At 40.7% G+C, this 17,662-nt stretch overlaps 1 protein-coding gene and 1 long non-coding RNA gene across 3 annotated transcripts in view; one reads left to right on the forward strand and one right to left on the reverse strand.

Annotated features, from left to right (window-relative positions):
* The window catches only part of TUSC3 (tumor suppressor candidate 3), a 140,003-nt gene extending 128,732 nt beyond the window's left edge, over window positions 1-11,271 (forward strand). Inside the window, exons 10-11 of one of the 2 annotated variants that reach the window (XM_032468679.1) lie at window positions 4,826-4,888; window positions 10,788-11,271. In XM_032468679.1, the coding sequence (XP_032324570.1) occupies window positions 4,826-4,844 (19 nt within the window). In that variant the 3' untranslated portion in view covers window positions 4,845-4,888; window positions 10,788-11,271. The remainder of the gene's footprint in view (window positions 1-4,825; window positions 4,889-10,787) is intronic. The other variant, XM_032468680.1, reaches the window with a different exon arrangement.
* LOC116660066 overlaps window positions 1-17,662 on the reverse strand; it is a 98,624-nt gene that overhangs the window by 61,665 nt on the left and 19,297 nt on the right. The window lies entirely within an intron of this gene.

Raw genomic sequence — 17,662 nt, forward strand, 5'->3', positions numbered from 1 at the left:
TTAGTTGGCAGAAAAGGGGGGAGGTCAGGAGCACACTGCAGCTCTCCGTGTCTAGCAGAGTGTCCCATCCAACCAGAGTGTCATAGATCATTCCCTGTCTAGGCTGTTCTCTGACACAGCAGTGCAATGGCTAGGAACAGTAGAGAAAGTTTTCACTAGTTCCATACAGTAACGTTACATTTGACAGCACTATGTTCGTTATGACATGAAGAGTTTAAGTTTGTATTTCTTCCCCGAGAGGTGGCTGTCCCTGAGTATACAGATCACTCATCCTCTGGTTCCTTACCCAGACCAGACACCCACGTCCCCTGGGAAGCTTTCCAAACACGTATTCAAGTCTCACCCTAGATGCACACAGCACACTCCGAACCAGAGTACACGCTTTATCTTTTATGAACGTGGCATCGGACGTTCCTGTTGTGTAACCAGTCCTGCTCCCTTGTCAAGGCCCCAGCGGGCTAAGCAAGGATGAGGCGGCCGCCAGCTGGCCCCATGGAGCTAGAAATGGACATGAAATCTCTTGTAAGAAGTTAGAGGAAAATCATGCCCAAGACATTGTGAATATGAAATTTGACATAGTTCAGATGAAAACCCCTAAGAAGGAGCTGCCAAGAAACAGAATCAAAACGGAGCCCAGCAGAAAAAAAAAAACAAAAACAAAAACAAAAAGAACCTTGGGACAGCGGTGTGCTGAAGGGGTGTGACAGGAGGCTCCAGGGACATGCAGGCGGGAGCCTGGCTGCTCCCCCGCTCTCCCAGGCTCGCCATCTCTGTGCTATCTGCTTGACGCAGCTGGCCAGTGCCTCCACTGCCCCATTTAAATCATTCCTGTAGTTTAATCATCTCTTCCCCTATCACTTGAAAGCTTTCTAATCTCTCTGTAGTCTCCTGAGAACTTGTGTTTGTATCTGCTTTTCTGCATTCTGTCTTTTCCATGGATGCAGTGGTGAGTCGTTCATCGAGCTGTGAATCCTTGTGGCACTCACGCCTCACCCCTCTCGGATCACTCAGCGCTGTCAGGTGGATGGGGTATGTTTCTCTCATTACACTGACAGCATTCCTCTGAGCTAACAAAACACAGCAGAGGGGAGCATTAGGAACACCAAGTACCAGGTTCTCATTTGAAAATGTTTATCCTCTTACTCGTCTAATACGTGGATACATGCCAGAGTTCCCTTAGTATGGGAGATACTGCTTTGGGGTTTGTTTTTAATCCATTGCATCATTTTCCTTCAGAATAAGGGTTTTTTTCCCCCAGAAATTTTTATCAGTTCTCTTATGAATGATTCTGGTAAATAAATAGATGATTAACATCGAGAGCAACTGTTGGAACAAGGACTGGAGAGAGTAGACACCAGAGATTTGGATAAATCCTGAGCTAAATTTTAAAACCTTGGTAGTATAGTGGAAATACGTATCTTCCAACTAGTTCACTGGAGAAAACGGGATGGCAAAAGGCTGAGTGAGAGAGGGAATGAATGAAAGGAAAGAAGACAAATAATTCTGGGAATAGTTGAAAAGTGAGATGTTTAAAAAAAAAAAGAGAGAGAGAGAGAGAAAGACCTTTTCTCACTGAATTCTGTGGGAGAAGCTTGGTCAGTTACGAACACAATACCATGTTCTATGAAGGAACACTGGGCATTCCCAAAAGCACGTGTCTGGCACCAGCATGGTAGTCCTCGATCAAAAATAAGACACACCAACCTTGCTCTTACGGAACAAAGGCAGCATGTAGGTCGAGATACTGGACACCGTCATTACAGCAAGAGGGAGCCCTGCAAAGCAGATTCTGGAAGCTGTGCCCTGGCCCGAGTCCTTCTGAAAAGACCTATGGATGTTCATCCCCACCATAATGAATCAGAAGCCCTGGTGACCAAGAGCTGAATCAGCCCAGTATCTTGTGCCACACGTACACTGAGGTAGGCTTGCCAGAAAAAGAATACGTCCCCAGCCAAGACCCTGTCCTTGACTTTGAGATGAGCTGCTAGGACCAGTCAACAGTTTTCTTCAAGAATAGAAAACCCTCTCACTTTGTACCCACTGGAGACAATACCTGTACTTTGGATAAGGCTCAGGATGCCCCTCAGGGAAGACGCACACTTGAACAGATCAGCAGTGACTCGTTCACAAACACCTCCAGCCCGGGGCTCCGGCCCCAAGGCCAGCACGCTCTCTCGGGTGGTGTCTTCACCTTTGTCACCTCCGTGTCTGTGTTTTACATTTTGGTGAATTGTAACTTTTGTACCAAGAAATACTGATGATACACAGAACTATGTCCAGAATTATCTTTAAACCAGTTTATTTCCTCACGGTTTTGAGTTCTGCCACCTTTAATTTCTACTATATAGAGCGTTCTTATGTTTTTCATTTTCATCTTAAACCTCACAAAATCTTAAACATTTATGCCCTTCAGATTTTCTCAGTACTTCACACTGCTGTGTTTTTGATGTTGATCTTTGTGCTGCTGAAGGGGTGAAAGTCTATGTTACATGTTTATCCTATCTCCTTAAGTCCTCCCCACATTTCTGTCTTAAGGGTTTTTTTTCTTACAGTATCAGTATGTTTCACGCCATCACTAAGTTCTCCCAGATCATCTTCTAAGTGACAGTAAGCAAACTTTCCTCATTTAAATCCCTCATCTACTACTTGTTACTAGCTCTGGGACTTGGGGGAAATTAAGTAACTTTTCTAACCCTTGGTTTTCTCATTTGTAAATGGGAAAAATTTTTAAAGACTTAAGCTTTTGTAAATCACTTACCACACTGCCTAGTACTAAGTAAACGGCACACAGTATTAGTTACTCAATAAATATTTGCTGCTAATTATTATTAATTCTGATACAAGTATTTTAAACATTTATATTTAACTTTCCCTAAGTAGGATTTTTCATTACACTAAAGATTAAGTGACTGTTTTATATTTGCCTGATTCAGTTGGGTTTAAGAACAGATTTTCCCTGAACCTTTGATGAAATTAATTGGACTCTCAAATCCCTTGAAATTATCAGTGACATATCAAGGATTATTAAGAATTTGATCTAATTACCATCTGAGCCGTAGTTCAGAAAACAGTTTCATTCCAGCGGTAGCACTTAATTCACTTTGTATATTTAATAAAGATTCACTTCAGGGCTCGTTCCATTTTCTAAGAGCAAAGTGGTCATGGTCGTACATGACAGATCTTTTCTTTGGAGTAATTACTTCCCACTGTTTTCCACACACACACTAACTCAAAAATGTTCTTGAAGAATTTTTCATAAAGATATTTATGACACATCAAGTGTCTACTATAGTGTAAAAATTCTCTGCTCATTCTATCACTTTGCTTCCTGTGTATGACTGTAGTTGTCTTAAAGAGGTAGTATGTATGGTGCGATGGAAAAACACTATTAGAATCACAAGACCTGAGTGCAAATTCAGTATCTAATTCTGTATGTTAGTTAAGAACCCTGGCTTAACTCAGTCACACGAATATGAGTTTGAATCTTGCATCCTCTCTTCTCTAACTTTGGGATTTGGGGTTACTTAACCTGAGTTCCCTTTTTCCTTACCTTTAAGGTAGTGTTTTTACAGGGCTGGATAACTTAACTTTGTTAAGCCTGTTTCTTCGTCTGTAAACTTGGTAGAATACCTGTCTCAGAATTTTGTGGGGGTAAGTTATGTAATCAGATTTGTAGTGCTTGAAATGTAGTCAGTTCTTCATAAACAGTCGTGACTTCACCTACCTCTTGCCTGCACTCGCCTTATTAGCACCTGGTTATTCAGTAGTGATTCGCCAATTACATCTCTCGCTAAGTATTCATATACAGCTTTGTGTGATGAAATTCTTTTCATTCTAGAGTACTGGAAGGTATTTGAGTTGGTCCCTGAAAATACCTTTTTTTCTATCTCCAGAGTGCTGTGCACATAGTAGGTGCTCATCATATACTTGTTAATTGAATGTGTTTATTCAGAAACATCTTTTATTTATTCCTTATCTAAATGCACCAGGAACCATTAAGATAGAAACATAGTGGAGAGAAGAGTACTGGTTTGCCACATTGCACAGCTCCCCAAGATGGAATTCACATCATGTGACACCCCGTGGAGTTGTGTTATTCCATACACCTAAAGGGGTGTGTGGAAATACTATTTCAGAAACCTGAGGTGTGAAGATACATACTGCAGCCTCAAAGTAGATCCTGAGCTGGCTGGCATCACACACACACAAGAAGAATAAAAATATAATTATGCTTACAATGGACATAGAAACTATCTTCCATTGTCTTTAAAAGATACTTGTGATTGATGACGTACTTGGTTACTTTGAGAGATGATGAATTACAAAAAAGTGGGTCGACATCCAGTGAGGGCAAGTACAGAGTAACAGCTAGCATGACAGACACTGAGAAAAGTACGGTGATGAACACGCAGAGCCAGGCAGAGACGCCCAGGGTGTGGAGTTTGGAGCAGCATCACGCCCACCTCCGCATCGTACTGAGAGGTGGACCTTTCCTTGGTAGGGAAAGTACAAGACACAGCCTTGAGCTCTGCACACAGGAGACACAGAAACGGTGTGGGCATCAACCCACGGTGTGTGTCACTGGTAAGAACTTCACTGGGGTTGCCTTTGTCGTGCCTTTGAAGAATGCCAGAAAGGACCAGAGACTTAGAGATGGCTCAGACAAGAGCTGGAGTGCTGCACAGGCACCCTGTCTGTCTGTCCCCTGTGTTGTCTAGATAAAGAATACCGTGCTATATCTTGTAATAACGCTGTACAAATGGACATGGAATCTTAAGGACTATTTTCTCCATATTGTTGTATTTCACTGTGGTGTATTGGAAAGTGATCTGGACTTTGAGTGAGAAGATGTGATTTGGACCATGGCACTTTAAATCTGTAACCTCAGGCAAGTCTTTTAATCTTCTCTGAGCCTCAGTTTTCCTCATCTTTCAGATAATGACCATAGTATTTCTCTCATAAGTAAGACAAGGGGTAGCAAACTATGGTTTTACAAATGCAAGGTAACTTGAACTGTGAGATGTCAGATTCCAGTCATATGCCATTGTACTTAGCTGCTACAGGGACAAGTTCTCAGATAAAAATTTCCAGCAGTAGACTTTGAGCCATGGAATTAACCACTGACAAATAGTATGTTTTTTAAAACAATAATATTCATATGCATGCATATGCCCTCCCATTCAAAGTAACTCCATTTGGTTACTTCTGTTTTATTACTTCAGGGAGGAAAGCAGAACTAAACAGTTGACAGGAAAATATTTCATTCTGCCTAGGAAAAATGTGGTCGAATCCCTCACCCCACTAACAAACAGCGTAAACCTCACAATCCAAAAGAATTCAAGTCTCCTAAACACGTACTAGCTTTTTTTAAATCAAGACTTGATAATTCAGAAATAAATAAGGAACCTCTGTATAAATCCAAAGTCATTTTTGTAGAAAACTCAGAATTTTGATCTTGCACTGCACATGCCAGCCCCTCACACCTCAGAACACATGGTCTGCGCTGAGCAGACTCACAGACAGCCAAGGAAGCTCCCGATGGCTACTTCCATCGTGCGGGTATGACTGTCTCAGGCAGAGACGCCACCACCCAGCAGCCCCGAGAGCAGGGACGGGGGGAAGCTCCTGTCATCTCCACGTTCTGTTCCTTCCCGTCCCCCAGCCTCACCCCGCAGGCCAGCTTTGTTCTTTCTCCCTTGGACCCAGTATCCAGGCCTCTGCCCAGGCCGAGTTACTAATAACAACAGCCACGTTATCCAGCTCTGACAGAGCGCCCCCCCCCCCAGGCTGTGTGCAGAAGCGGCCCCAGCAGGGCTCACTCGACAGCTGTTACCCTTTGTAACTACAGATACGGAACGTTTCCGTTCCCAGTGATCTTTCCCAGCTCCTAACAAAGTCCTGAATTTCTCTACGCCTTTACTTTAGATCACGTGCTTCAGACGTGATGAGTTTTCTGGGTTTGATAATTTTCTGAGACAAAGAAGAGAGGCCTGGGGCTTTTGGCTCGAGAGACCGGGCTGACAGCCGTTCCGTCTTTCTCTCTGCACCCCTCAGAACACTTACGAATACAAAGGTTAGAAAGTCCTGAGAACAGTGATCACTGAGTCCTACTCACTGCGAGGCCCGTGGAACGGCCGTGAGGTCAGCTAGTGGCCTGCCCGCGTTCTGAGTAGAGCCCAGGCTCCTGCTCCTCTCTGCACTTCTCTGGACACCAGGACGAAGTCGGAGCAGCACCTTCTGTGAGACAGTGTGCCACGACGTCACCGTGAGGTCCCTCTGACTTCCCCCCCAGAAGTGAGAATATGAGACAAGGTCAGTCTGTCCAGCTGAGGGTCTCAGAGAGAGCTTAACCCCCTCCCAGTAGGACAGAATTCATTCATTCAAGAGTACCGTGTACACTGGAGAACAGACAGAGTCATTAATTCAAGAGAAGTCAAAACAAAACGAAATGCAAGCCACTATTTGGTGCCTATTCAGGTATTTCCCAGAAAGAGAGAAGGAAGAGACGTTTCACTTGTCATAGGGGTCTCCGGTGGTCACCCCACAACCAAATCCAGGCACCCCTCCTACAACCCACCTTGCCTTGTCGGACTCTGGTTAACCAGCTCCTCTTGGACATTATGCCCTGGATTTTGTCACGTGACACGCTTGCCCCTTCCTTTTTCCTCTTAGGTTACTTCTCAGTCTCAATGTATGTGTCAAATCCTGACCGTCCTCCTGAGATCTAGAACCAGACCTCAGCACCGCAGTACCACCTCCCCCGCAACTCCAAAGCCAGCCTCGTCTCTGCTCCAAAACCTGGGTCTCCTCCTCTTACTTTCCCTAAGACACTGTTATTCTCATAATCCTACATTTAGGATTTAGGCCTCCATCACTTTCTATTCCTGTCTTGATTTCTGCACACAGTATCTTTTTTCAGACTATCACCTGGCCTCCTAACTTCTCCCCCGTATATAGTCGTTACCTTTGGTAAGCCATCACTTATTCTCCAGTAATGCAGAATTATTTTAAGATAAGCACAGATTATGCTGCTTCATTAAATTCTATTAATGACTGACCAGAAAGGAGAAAAGTTGATGCACGATCCTTCTAGAAGCTATAGCTAAACAAACTGACGAAAACTTTATAGTCCCAACACTCAGTTTGACAATATCAACAACAATTTGACTTTATATTTTGAACCGAGGGAAGGATTATATTAAAGTTTAGTTCCAACCATTGCTTGTTTGGTGCAGGGTTAGCAACCGCTGCCTGTGGCTGGATCCAGCCCACTGCCAGGCTATGTGCCACAGAAACAGAATGGTTTTCACAGTTTTAGGTCATCAGGGAGAGGAAGGAAAAAAAAAAAACAGGAATACGGTGACCTGTGAAAGCTACCTGCAGTTCGACTGTCAGTGTCCCTGAATAAGGTTCTGTGGGCACAGCCAGACGCAGGAGCTTGAGTGTCATCTCTGGCTGCTTTGGCCCTGGAGCGGCCTAGTTTAGTGGCTTCAGCAGAGACCCACGGCCTGACACACTTACTTCCTGGCCTTCCGCGGAAAGCGTGCTGGCTCCTGGTTTGGCCAGATGGAACACAGCACGGTATTTTCTTCCCTTGTCTCCTTCAGTCAGCTCCTCTAGCTTAGGCTGTTCCCTCTTCATTTCTCTTGTTCTCAAAGTCAGCGTTTTCCTCTGTTTGCTTGGTTTTTAAATTGTTTTAAAATTTAATTTTAAATTTGCCATCCTGTCAAGTGCATCACTGTGTTGTACTGAATCGTATCCAGGTCTTTCCTCCAGAGAAGAGACACAACAGCCCTGACCTACCCATCATTCGCTGTCTCACAGCACCCTTCTGTTCATAATACTCTTCTACACAGTAGATGATCTGGAAGTCTTTGTTGAATACTGACTGAAGCTGACTTTTGGGGGGCCTGAATTTGGAAGATAGCTATGACTTTACCCCGTCTTTGCATACCCAAGGCCCCTCTGCAGCCCGGATTGGCTTTAAGCAATCATCAAGCTACGCAGACTAGGAGCAGTTGCATCCTTCAGGATGGGAGAATGGGGAACTTCTGGGGCATATCTGGCTGGCCCTGTTCTTTATCTGATCTTCCTGGGTACCACTCAATACCCTTGCCAAGCAGCCTCCATCTTTAACTCAGGTAGCAGTCTGAGTTGACCATATGCAGGCATTCACTTGAGAATAAGCCAGCCACGGTAGCAGTCAGTGGTACGCGTACACAGGCTACTGTGAACTATAATGAGATTCATTCATGGCGGAGGGTAGAGAGAAGTCCAGACAGACGCTGACTGTGCCACCCAAGACAGCTTCCCGTCTCTGGGCAAACAGATGGCAACATTGAAAAATAAAGTCTAAGAAAGAGTAATATAATTCAGTTCCTAGTATTCAACAGTTTTTAAATATGATACAAAAGCATTTTTATGTGTTTTTATGATAAGCCTTATTAGGAAAGATCATGTCCAAACAGTATTAGAAGCATAAATCTGTAAGAACTGTTAGATGACACATTAAAATTGTTAAACAGGTACATGTGAAAAGAGGAAAAAAATACACATCAGACCCTGATAGATAGAAATGAGGTAACTTTTTCTTGAGTGATGGGATCAATGTAAGACATTTGTCATACACCTAGACATTTATATAATGAAAATAAAAACAAGCATGAACTATAAAATGACTACCTAGAGAATAATAGTTTATACTTTTCTAAGGAACATTTTAAAATATTTGACACTTTTATGCAAGTGTTTCCAATTTCTTGAACAAGTACTTTTAACTCTTTATGAAAGAGCTTTTAATTATAAAATAGGTAGTACTGTGCTAGATTTTTCCTCTACTGTAGTACAATAGCAGAAGTGGCAGTTCAGAATTACATATGTGTTTGTCACTTCATGATATATCAACCAAAGATTGCTGTAACAGGGTTTTGTTTTGTTTTGTTTTTCAGTATTTCAGTTTGAAACAAAACCCTGACATTAACCAACAGCTTGGTGACTAAGGAGTCTCAGTCTATTTCAATAATAGGAAAATATAAAGATCCTTTCACTCTGTGAGTGTAACATATAAAAGTCAAAGAACCTTTTTCACCTTTCCAGCACCAAAAAGTTAGGAAGTCTAAAATTATCATAGAGGGTCATATTACTACCCTTGCTTTTATGGTGGTAATATTTTTAGCAATGCCAAAAAGTGATCTTCCGTACTCTATAGCTTGAAATGTTTGGACTACTTCTCTAAGAACTATAAAATCTGTTTAAGTTCTAATTTTTCAACTTTAATTACATTAAATATTATATGATCAAGTTTGTTGTTGTTTTCGTTGTTTTTTATATTAACCCTCATCCTTCAGTTAGGTTTGTCTTCAGGGCAGTGTTGTAACTGAAGACAGAGAATGCCAAAGCGTGCATCTGCTCAGGACTCTTCTGTCTACTCCCTGTCACTGGTGTTAAGGATGACGTGGACTGAGCAGCACCTCTGTCTTACTGCTCTGAGTTTTCCTGCTGACATTCTTCATGGCAGTAGTCACCCTTGCAGTACACTGAAGTCACAACTTAGCTTTAAAAATAGAAGCGTCTTGTTATGTCTAGATATCAGCGCATGATTTCTGTCTTTTAGTAATTCCTCAGAAGCAGATACATAGTTTATTTTGTATTGCATAATTACTTTATTATATGATATAAATTAAAATATAGATGACATATTTTAAATATGTGTATAAGTATTTTATATACTGCTCTATCATATACTCTAAATATTTATTTACTTTAAGCATACAGCATCACCAGGATTATGGAGTATCAACACTGACAAGGGCTTTGGAGATCGTCCAAAACAAGTGTTCTTTTCACTAATGAGGAAACCGAGGTTCAGAAAGACGAAGTAACATGCTTAGGATATTATAATTTAAACAGCCAAATATTAAACTTAATAGTTTGAACAGTTTTCTAGCTACATGGCTTTTCAAATTTAATAACCATTAAATTTCATTTTTGTCTTTAGTTAAAAATTGGTTTGTCTCTGGTAGTCCTAAAGTTATGTTGTCAAGACCTTAAAAAAAAAAAAAACACCAAAAAACTTACTGCATGTGAGCAGAAACGTACAAATATCAAACAAAAGCTTAATGTTATTTAAATTGACTGAAACGATTTTACAAACTTAAATAAATTTCTGTTCATGGATTAAAGTTTTGCTTAGGGAGGTTAAGAAAGGAAAAGTAGTTACCTCTTACGTATTTCTGTATGTACAAACATCTGCTTGTTTCATCAGAATTTGATGACATTTTAAATTATGATTTATGATACATTCTTTTTAGCTATTCAATATAATAAAGGTATAAATTTTTTTAAAAATCAAGTGTTTAGTAATTTTAAGTAAATGAGTTATAGATTAAATAATGCACAAAAATATTTTGTTTAGGACATTGAAATGACCCACTCCAAATATTTGTTTCAGTCCATTCCCTCCTTTTCCCCTCCACTGTCGGTTTAAATGCTAACTGAACTAATGGTCTAGCCAGCAATTAGAATGGCTTAAAAAAACTACCCAGACTTAAACACAGCAAGTTCAAGTTCTTTCAGCACCTTCTTCTACCCCTGACCTATTCTCACCAAAGCCTGATCCCATCACAGGAACTAGTTCAGAGAAATTGCCCTGATATAAAAATTAGAATGAGGTAAATTAATGTATCTATGACACTTTTATTTTATATATACATGTACTGATTTAGAATGGAATAAAAAGCATATTGTGTTTTCCTTATTTTCAGCATACAATTTTCTTTCTTTTTCAGCTTTTTAATTAAATGAAGCCAAGTGGGATTTGCATAAAGTGAATGTTTACCATGAAGATAAAGTGTTCCTGACATACTGGTTTGAATTCTTGAGTTCATTTCCTTGCTCACTGTGATAATCCAGCTTATTCCTGTATCATTTTTTAAAATGTAAGTTTTCCTGGGAAACTTAATGTATAGAAGTGAATGGTTGAATTTAATATGGAAAGAACAGAGGAAACACTGAAGTGTTTTTCAAGCTTATTATATTCAGTGTATGCTATAGGACTGAAATAAATGACAGTGTAATTATGAATTCATGTTTTAAAACTGTTCTCTCTCCATTATTAAAGAAAACTACAATGTTAGTAAGGGAAACCTATGAAATGTATCTTCAGCAATTCTTGAGGCTGTACAGAGTTAAGGTGTATGCATGAAAATATGTCATGTACTGAACAATTATACCTACTGCAGTTTCAGTATAAAGGACGTGTATGGTTACAAATAGTGTTTTGTTCTTATTGATGGTAACCAGATAACAGAGACAGGACAGGAGCTGGATGCACAGTGCTTGGATGCCTGCCCTGGGAAACAGAGGTTCTTCCCAGGATGTAAATCTAAAGCTAGCGTGACTAAATCAAGATACTTCAAAGGCGTCAGGCAAAGGAAGTGACACACCACAACTAGGAATTACATTCTCCCACTTTGCAATTGTCACCCAAGAATCCAGATGTACAAACCACAGAACTAACCCGCTACGGCCATTTCCCTCTTGTGTTTTATGGAAGAAGCTTGCCATCAAAACCTTATTCCCTGAATCTAGAAAGAGATTAGTTATCCTAATATGAGCAAGTGACTCAGTGAAGCTTTCTTGAAAAATCAAATACAGGAGTATAACCACTATTATGTTTGTATATCCTGTTTTAGTTTATGTAGCATTTGCCCATACATTATGGTATTTTTTCTGAACAACAATCTGTAAATTAGATGGAAATTTTGATAGGAAATGTAAATTTCTCTGACTTACTCGAGTACCAGAATATGAAACCAAAAAACACAATGGAGCTTGTAACTGGGCTTTCAGACTCTCAAACCTGAATTTTTATTGTTTGTGGTGCTAAGGAGGATTTAGAAACACAGCTATTTAATCAGCTCGATTAATTTTTTTTAGGCTTTGTTGTCTAATTTTCATTAAGATCGGAGTAAGAGACCATGAGAACCTAGCTGAGAGTTCCAGCTGTATCGTCTCAGAACAGGAACCAGCTGTATATCCACTGCGTTTACCCATTTTGCACCTAGGAAATTCACTAAAGAAAGAAATATAAAAGCCCACAGGGGCATGTGAAGTTAAATCCCAGGGCAGTGTGTGTGCTGGTGGGAAGCTGTCTTTTCAAAACATGATTATATTCAGCAAAAATTGCCAGGTAATTCTTAACTATGTTAACCTTATCACATTTACAGTTATTAATAATCACATTAATTCCCCTAGTTTCTGTTCAAAGATTGATGACTTTAGTACTGGAATGGCATTTATGGAAAAGCAGTAAGTGATCATAAGAATTCGTTTAATGCCTAACCTATGCAGCATTTCAACCATAAAACCTTAATCTATTGCATATTTTTACATTTTCTCAAGTTCACTCAGAACAAATAATAAAATTGGAGTTTGGGGCCAAATTTTACATCGAGTAATTGTTTTATTAATTATAATCACTTTTGTTTGTCCCTTTAAGACTCAAAATTCTTATCAACAACACACATCTGAACTCTCTAAAGCCCAGTAGTGTTCAAGCATGGTCAAAGTCAGAAAGTTCTCAGGCACCGTGACTCAGGGAAGGAGAACCTCCCTATCCTGCCTGTAGTATGCACCCTCCTCTCATTAAATACATGCCAACAATTCCACAATTACAAACTTTAATGAGCTGTTGTTTCTCTATAGACATTTACTGAATTAGGTATGGGGAAAAACTGCCCTAAGATAGATCGTTACTGGAAAGCACTACAGAACTACAAGGAGTGGCTCAAGTGTAGTTTGCTTTCAGAGTGTATCATGTGGAAAATCACATAGCTAATACACGCTAGCTTTCCCTCTGCCAAACAATCTAAATTAAAAAGTTAGAGTGTTGGTAGGTTATATCCTCTAACGTCACTTCAGCTAGATTCACTATATTGAAGACCCCCTAAAAAACTGATTGTATGTTTAACAGTCTCCAGTTAGAGTCAGAAGAATCACTCTCCTAACTCAGTTGAAGAGGAAAATCATAATATGAAATTCCATCTAAAGGAGGCTAACTGATAAAAATATTTGATAAATAAATACTGGTGCTCAGCACACTGTTCCTGACATGAGATACTCACATGAGTAAGCCCAGCAGTGCTGTATGTTTACTGTATTTTTCTCCCCACGTAAAATAATATCCTTGTCAATTACAGTTCAGCAAGCATGGTGATCTGGGGTGATCAGACCTTGTAACCATAGAGCTTGACAAGTATCTGCTTTCTTGCTGTTATGAGAACTTCCCTAAGGATAGATGAAGGGAGTGGTTATTCTAAGTAAGGAACAGCACGTCACTGAGATCAAAGACATTAAACATTGTGTTTTAAGAAGACTGGTGACAGGAGCAAGCACATTAGCTAGAGCATCAAGGGACAGAACATTTGAATGGACTCCTGGAAACTTAACGTTCCTCAGAGTCCACAGAGTTCAGCAAGTTTAAAATATTAAAACAAGATGCTTTTCAGACTCCAGCAGGAAGCTGTACAGGGTCACACCAATAATGAACCTAATAGTGATTTTTCTAGTAGTACGAAAAGGGTGAGCATAGTGGCTGGTCACACTCAAAGGATACAAGTATGTACCTATCAGCCCCCAAATTTCCTTATATAATTCATGAGCATCTGTCATTTTAAAAATTTATTCACCCTTTTTAAATCTTCTTATATGGTAATGTTTATACAACTAGAGTCTTAAGTATACAAAGTTTTAATTAAGGATCACACATTCACACGATAAAATCATGTCCCATTCACCCACATGTTAGTGCGTCTACTTCCATTAAAAATATGCACCTGTCAATGAAAATGGCAGAATGAGAAATTCTAGGGACCTGCGCCCTTCATAGAAGCACTAGAAAAACTGGGGAAAAAACTGGCAGAAATCAATTCCATTGAAAGTCTACAAAACAGTGGAAAGTTTACAGCAACCACATAAATGCTGAAAAAACAAAATTGAAAAACCTGAAACTCAGAAGGCTAGCTTAATGGCATTTCATCTTATTCTTCCTGCAGCCTCCTGCTAAGAAGTTAGGTGAAACAAAAGAGGCTATATACAGAAGCTGTTTCTGTAAAACACTGAAAGGTACATGAATATGCTGCTCTCTGGGCAAAAGATAATGGTTGGAACAAACAAACAATAGACACACAGCTGAAAGCCTTGGGGGGGAACTAGGGAGTGAAGTACTTTGGGGAATAATGGCTTTGAAAAGCTCCCACGTATTCCAGGGACTCTACCAGGATGTGCCAATACCCCAGGGCAGGTGCACCCTTACGAAAGACCTGAGAAGACTAAGAGCTTTTACCTCTTGCTGATCTTTACACTCAAGCCCGAGCAGAAAGAGCAGGCTAAAGCAGAGCTGGGAACTCCCCAGGTAAGTTGAAGCGCCTCAGCAACAAGGCAGTCATTCTGCAAACACGAGGAAGACTACATTCTTTTGTTTCGTTTGCTTTCTCTTCATTCCAGGCACTTAAGGAAAGCTGTCAAACCACGAGCAGACCGCTAAGCTAATGAGATAGAAACTTCACAGGCCACACATGACAAGGAATACAGTTTTTTTTAAAAGAAAAGCTTTGAAAAGTGACACCACTACAAACCACAACGAGCAACAAAAACTAACTCTGGAGAGGGAACAGAATCCAGTTCCCAGAGTTGCAATAATATTCAGAATGACCAGCTTCAAAAAAAGGCAAAGAAACAAGAAAATGTAGTTATTCACAGGGAAAAACGAAATTAACAGAAAACCGTCCTTGAAGAAGCAGACACTAGACTTGCTGGATAAAGATTATAACTGTCTTTAATATACTCCAAGAGCTAAATGAAACCATAAACTAAGGAAACAAGGTGAAAAATGTCTCAAATAGAGACTAACAATAAAGAAAGTTATAAAAGGAGTCAAGTGCAAATTCTGAGGCTAAAAGATACCATAATTGAATTGAAAAATCCATTAGAGGGCCTCAGTGGCAGAAAAGACAGAAGCAAGCATCAGTGAACTTGAAATTCCGTCAATTGAAAGGATCCAGTCTGAGAAACAAGAAAAAAATGGAGGAAAAATGAGCCAAGCCCGAGAGACCTGTCAGACACCATGAAAGATACCAATATATGCCCAGCTGTCCCATGGGCACCACCTGCCTCACCCACACAATGCCCCCCTCCCCTGCAGGGACCAGCTCCTAGTCAGTGGCGAGTATGAGCGTATTTTGAGGGCTAGTGAGCATACAAAGAAAGCTGGTCCTTCCACACTACTGGGGAAAGCATACAAATGAGCGTTTCATGGCACAGCCCTAGGGAAAGCAAAGGAGAGGCTCTCAGCACACACCTGGCTTTGCAAGATTCAAAGAAGGCAGATCATCTGAAGAGTCTTACCTCCTCTCTGAGCTGCCACAGAGGGGACAAGCATGGAAAAGGTACATCCATAGGAAAGCCATTATAGAAAACATGGAGGTTCCTCAAAAAATTAGGATACAACTGACGTATGGTTTGGCAATCCCACTTCTGGGTATTTATTTATATGATAAAACTGAAATCAGTATTTTGAAGGGATATTGGCATTTCCATGTTTATTTCAGCATTACTGACTGTAGCCAAGATCAACATCCTAGTGTCCATTGTTAGATGAATGCGTAACGGCTTAAACTTGTGGTATATGTATACAATGGAATGTTATTTAGCCATAAAAAAAGGAAATTCTGCTATTTGTGACAACATGGATGAACCTGGAAGACACTGTGTTACGTGCAATAAGCCAAAGACATCCTGTGTGATCTCACTCATGTGGAATCTAAAAGTCAGAATGTATAAAACATAATTTGACAATAACATAAAAGCAAATGGATGAACCTGTATGAGCAGTTTTTGTATACTATTGAACATAAGGTGTGTCTTTCTAACTAGATTTTTCTTAGTTTAATTGCAATCCTCAGGGAAACCATTAAGAAAATAGATTTTAAACTATGCAGAAAAGGAAACGAGAAGGTCATCAAAATGGTACACAGAAAAAAAAACCAACACAAAAGAAAGTGGTAATGGAAGAACTGAGTAACAAAAAAGATATGACATATATAAAACAAGTCAAGAATGACAAGTCAGTCTTATCAGTAATTAGTTTAAATATAAACATACTAAACGTTTTAATTAAAAGCAGAGATTGGTCGAGTGGATTTTAAAAATATGATTCAAGTAAGACGGATGTCATGGCTGTATAAGACACTCCTTTTGTCTCTCCCCTGCAATCTACAGCTAGTCAAAACATCCGTAGCAAAGGTTCTGTCACCAAATACATGAGGATGCCTGAGTTTCACACATCTGCATCTGAAGGTAGGTGGACAGGAACACATGGAGGAGGCAAAACCAGGGCAACAGCAGAGGTGGTGCCTGCAACCCCAGACCCTGGTAGCAGCCGGGAAGGCAGCACACAAGACTTCAACCCCCTGGCTACAGGGGTGCCTATGGCCACAGGTGGCAGCAGGGCCTGCACACCCAGTTCCACCAACCACAGCGGCTCTCACAGTGTTGGCTCCCTAACAACCATAGATGCAGCAGAGGCACCCATGATCCCAGATCCCCCTACCCCAACCCTCCCCCCATCATGGCGGTGGGTCCCTGTGACCCAGGTGACAGCGCAGTGGCCACCGTCCTGGTACCCAACGGCAATGCCAGTGGCATCAGTGAAGCTGGCAGCAGCAAGGCACCAGTGACCCCAGAGACACAAACAGCAATATCAGGGGCACCAGTCACATCTCTCACAAAGGCAGCAGAGGGGAAAAAGAGCTGATTCTCAAATACAGCCAGAGGCAGCCCAGATAAAAGAAGCCAAAGACTTGTGCTATAGCGCCACCTACTGAAATGCAAAAGAAAAGACCCTAATTACCAACCTGTTGAATTGTTAGAATCAAAGTAAAAGAAAAGCTTCACCTAAGGAAGAATGCCGGCAGAGGAACAACTCAAACACCATGGAAAACCATGGTGACAAAAGCTGAGGGAGCTCACTGCCACCCGATCTGACTTCTAGTATTGAGAAGCTCTTCTACCTTAAACGAAAAGGCCCAAGTACATAAAACTGAGGAAGGTGAGAGACAGAGTCAGAAACCTGAAACTCTGTGCCAGGACAGGCTGTTAAACAATTATAGCATAAAAATTAAAGGGGAAAAAAGCTGTAAAAATAACTACAGCTACTTCAATCTGGTAACAGACTCACAACATAAAAAGGGATCATTTCAAACAACAGAAACGTAAGAGGAAAGGACTAAACTCATCCAGGCAAATGAACATAAGGTGCTACCAGCAGAGAACAGACTAGTCCATCTATGAGACGTTCTGTACAAACCTCATGATAACCACAAAACAAGTCTAGAGCAGAGACACAAAACATCAAAAAAGGAATCTAAGATAAAACGCAGAAAACCACCGAACTAAAATGGCAAACAGGAACACAATGAAAGACAATGGAGATACAGAGCAACCCAAAAATAAAAAGGAGAACGGCAGTAGTAGGTCCTCACTGACCAACAATCACCCTAAAGGTAAATGGGCCGAACTCGCCCATCAGAGGACTCAGTGTGTCCATGTGGATTAACAACTTAGGCCCAACTCACGCTGCCTCTAGGCGACTCATCTCAGCTCT

Source organism: Camelus ferus, chromosome 26 (genome assembly GCF_009834535.1).
Source record: "Camelus ferus isolate YT-003-E chromosome 26, BCGSAC_Cfer_1.0, whole genome shotgun sequence".
Lineage (NCBI taxonomy): Eukaryota > Metazoa > Chordata > Mammalia > Artiodactyla > Camelidae > Camelus > Camelus ferus.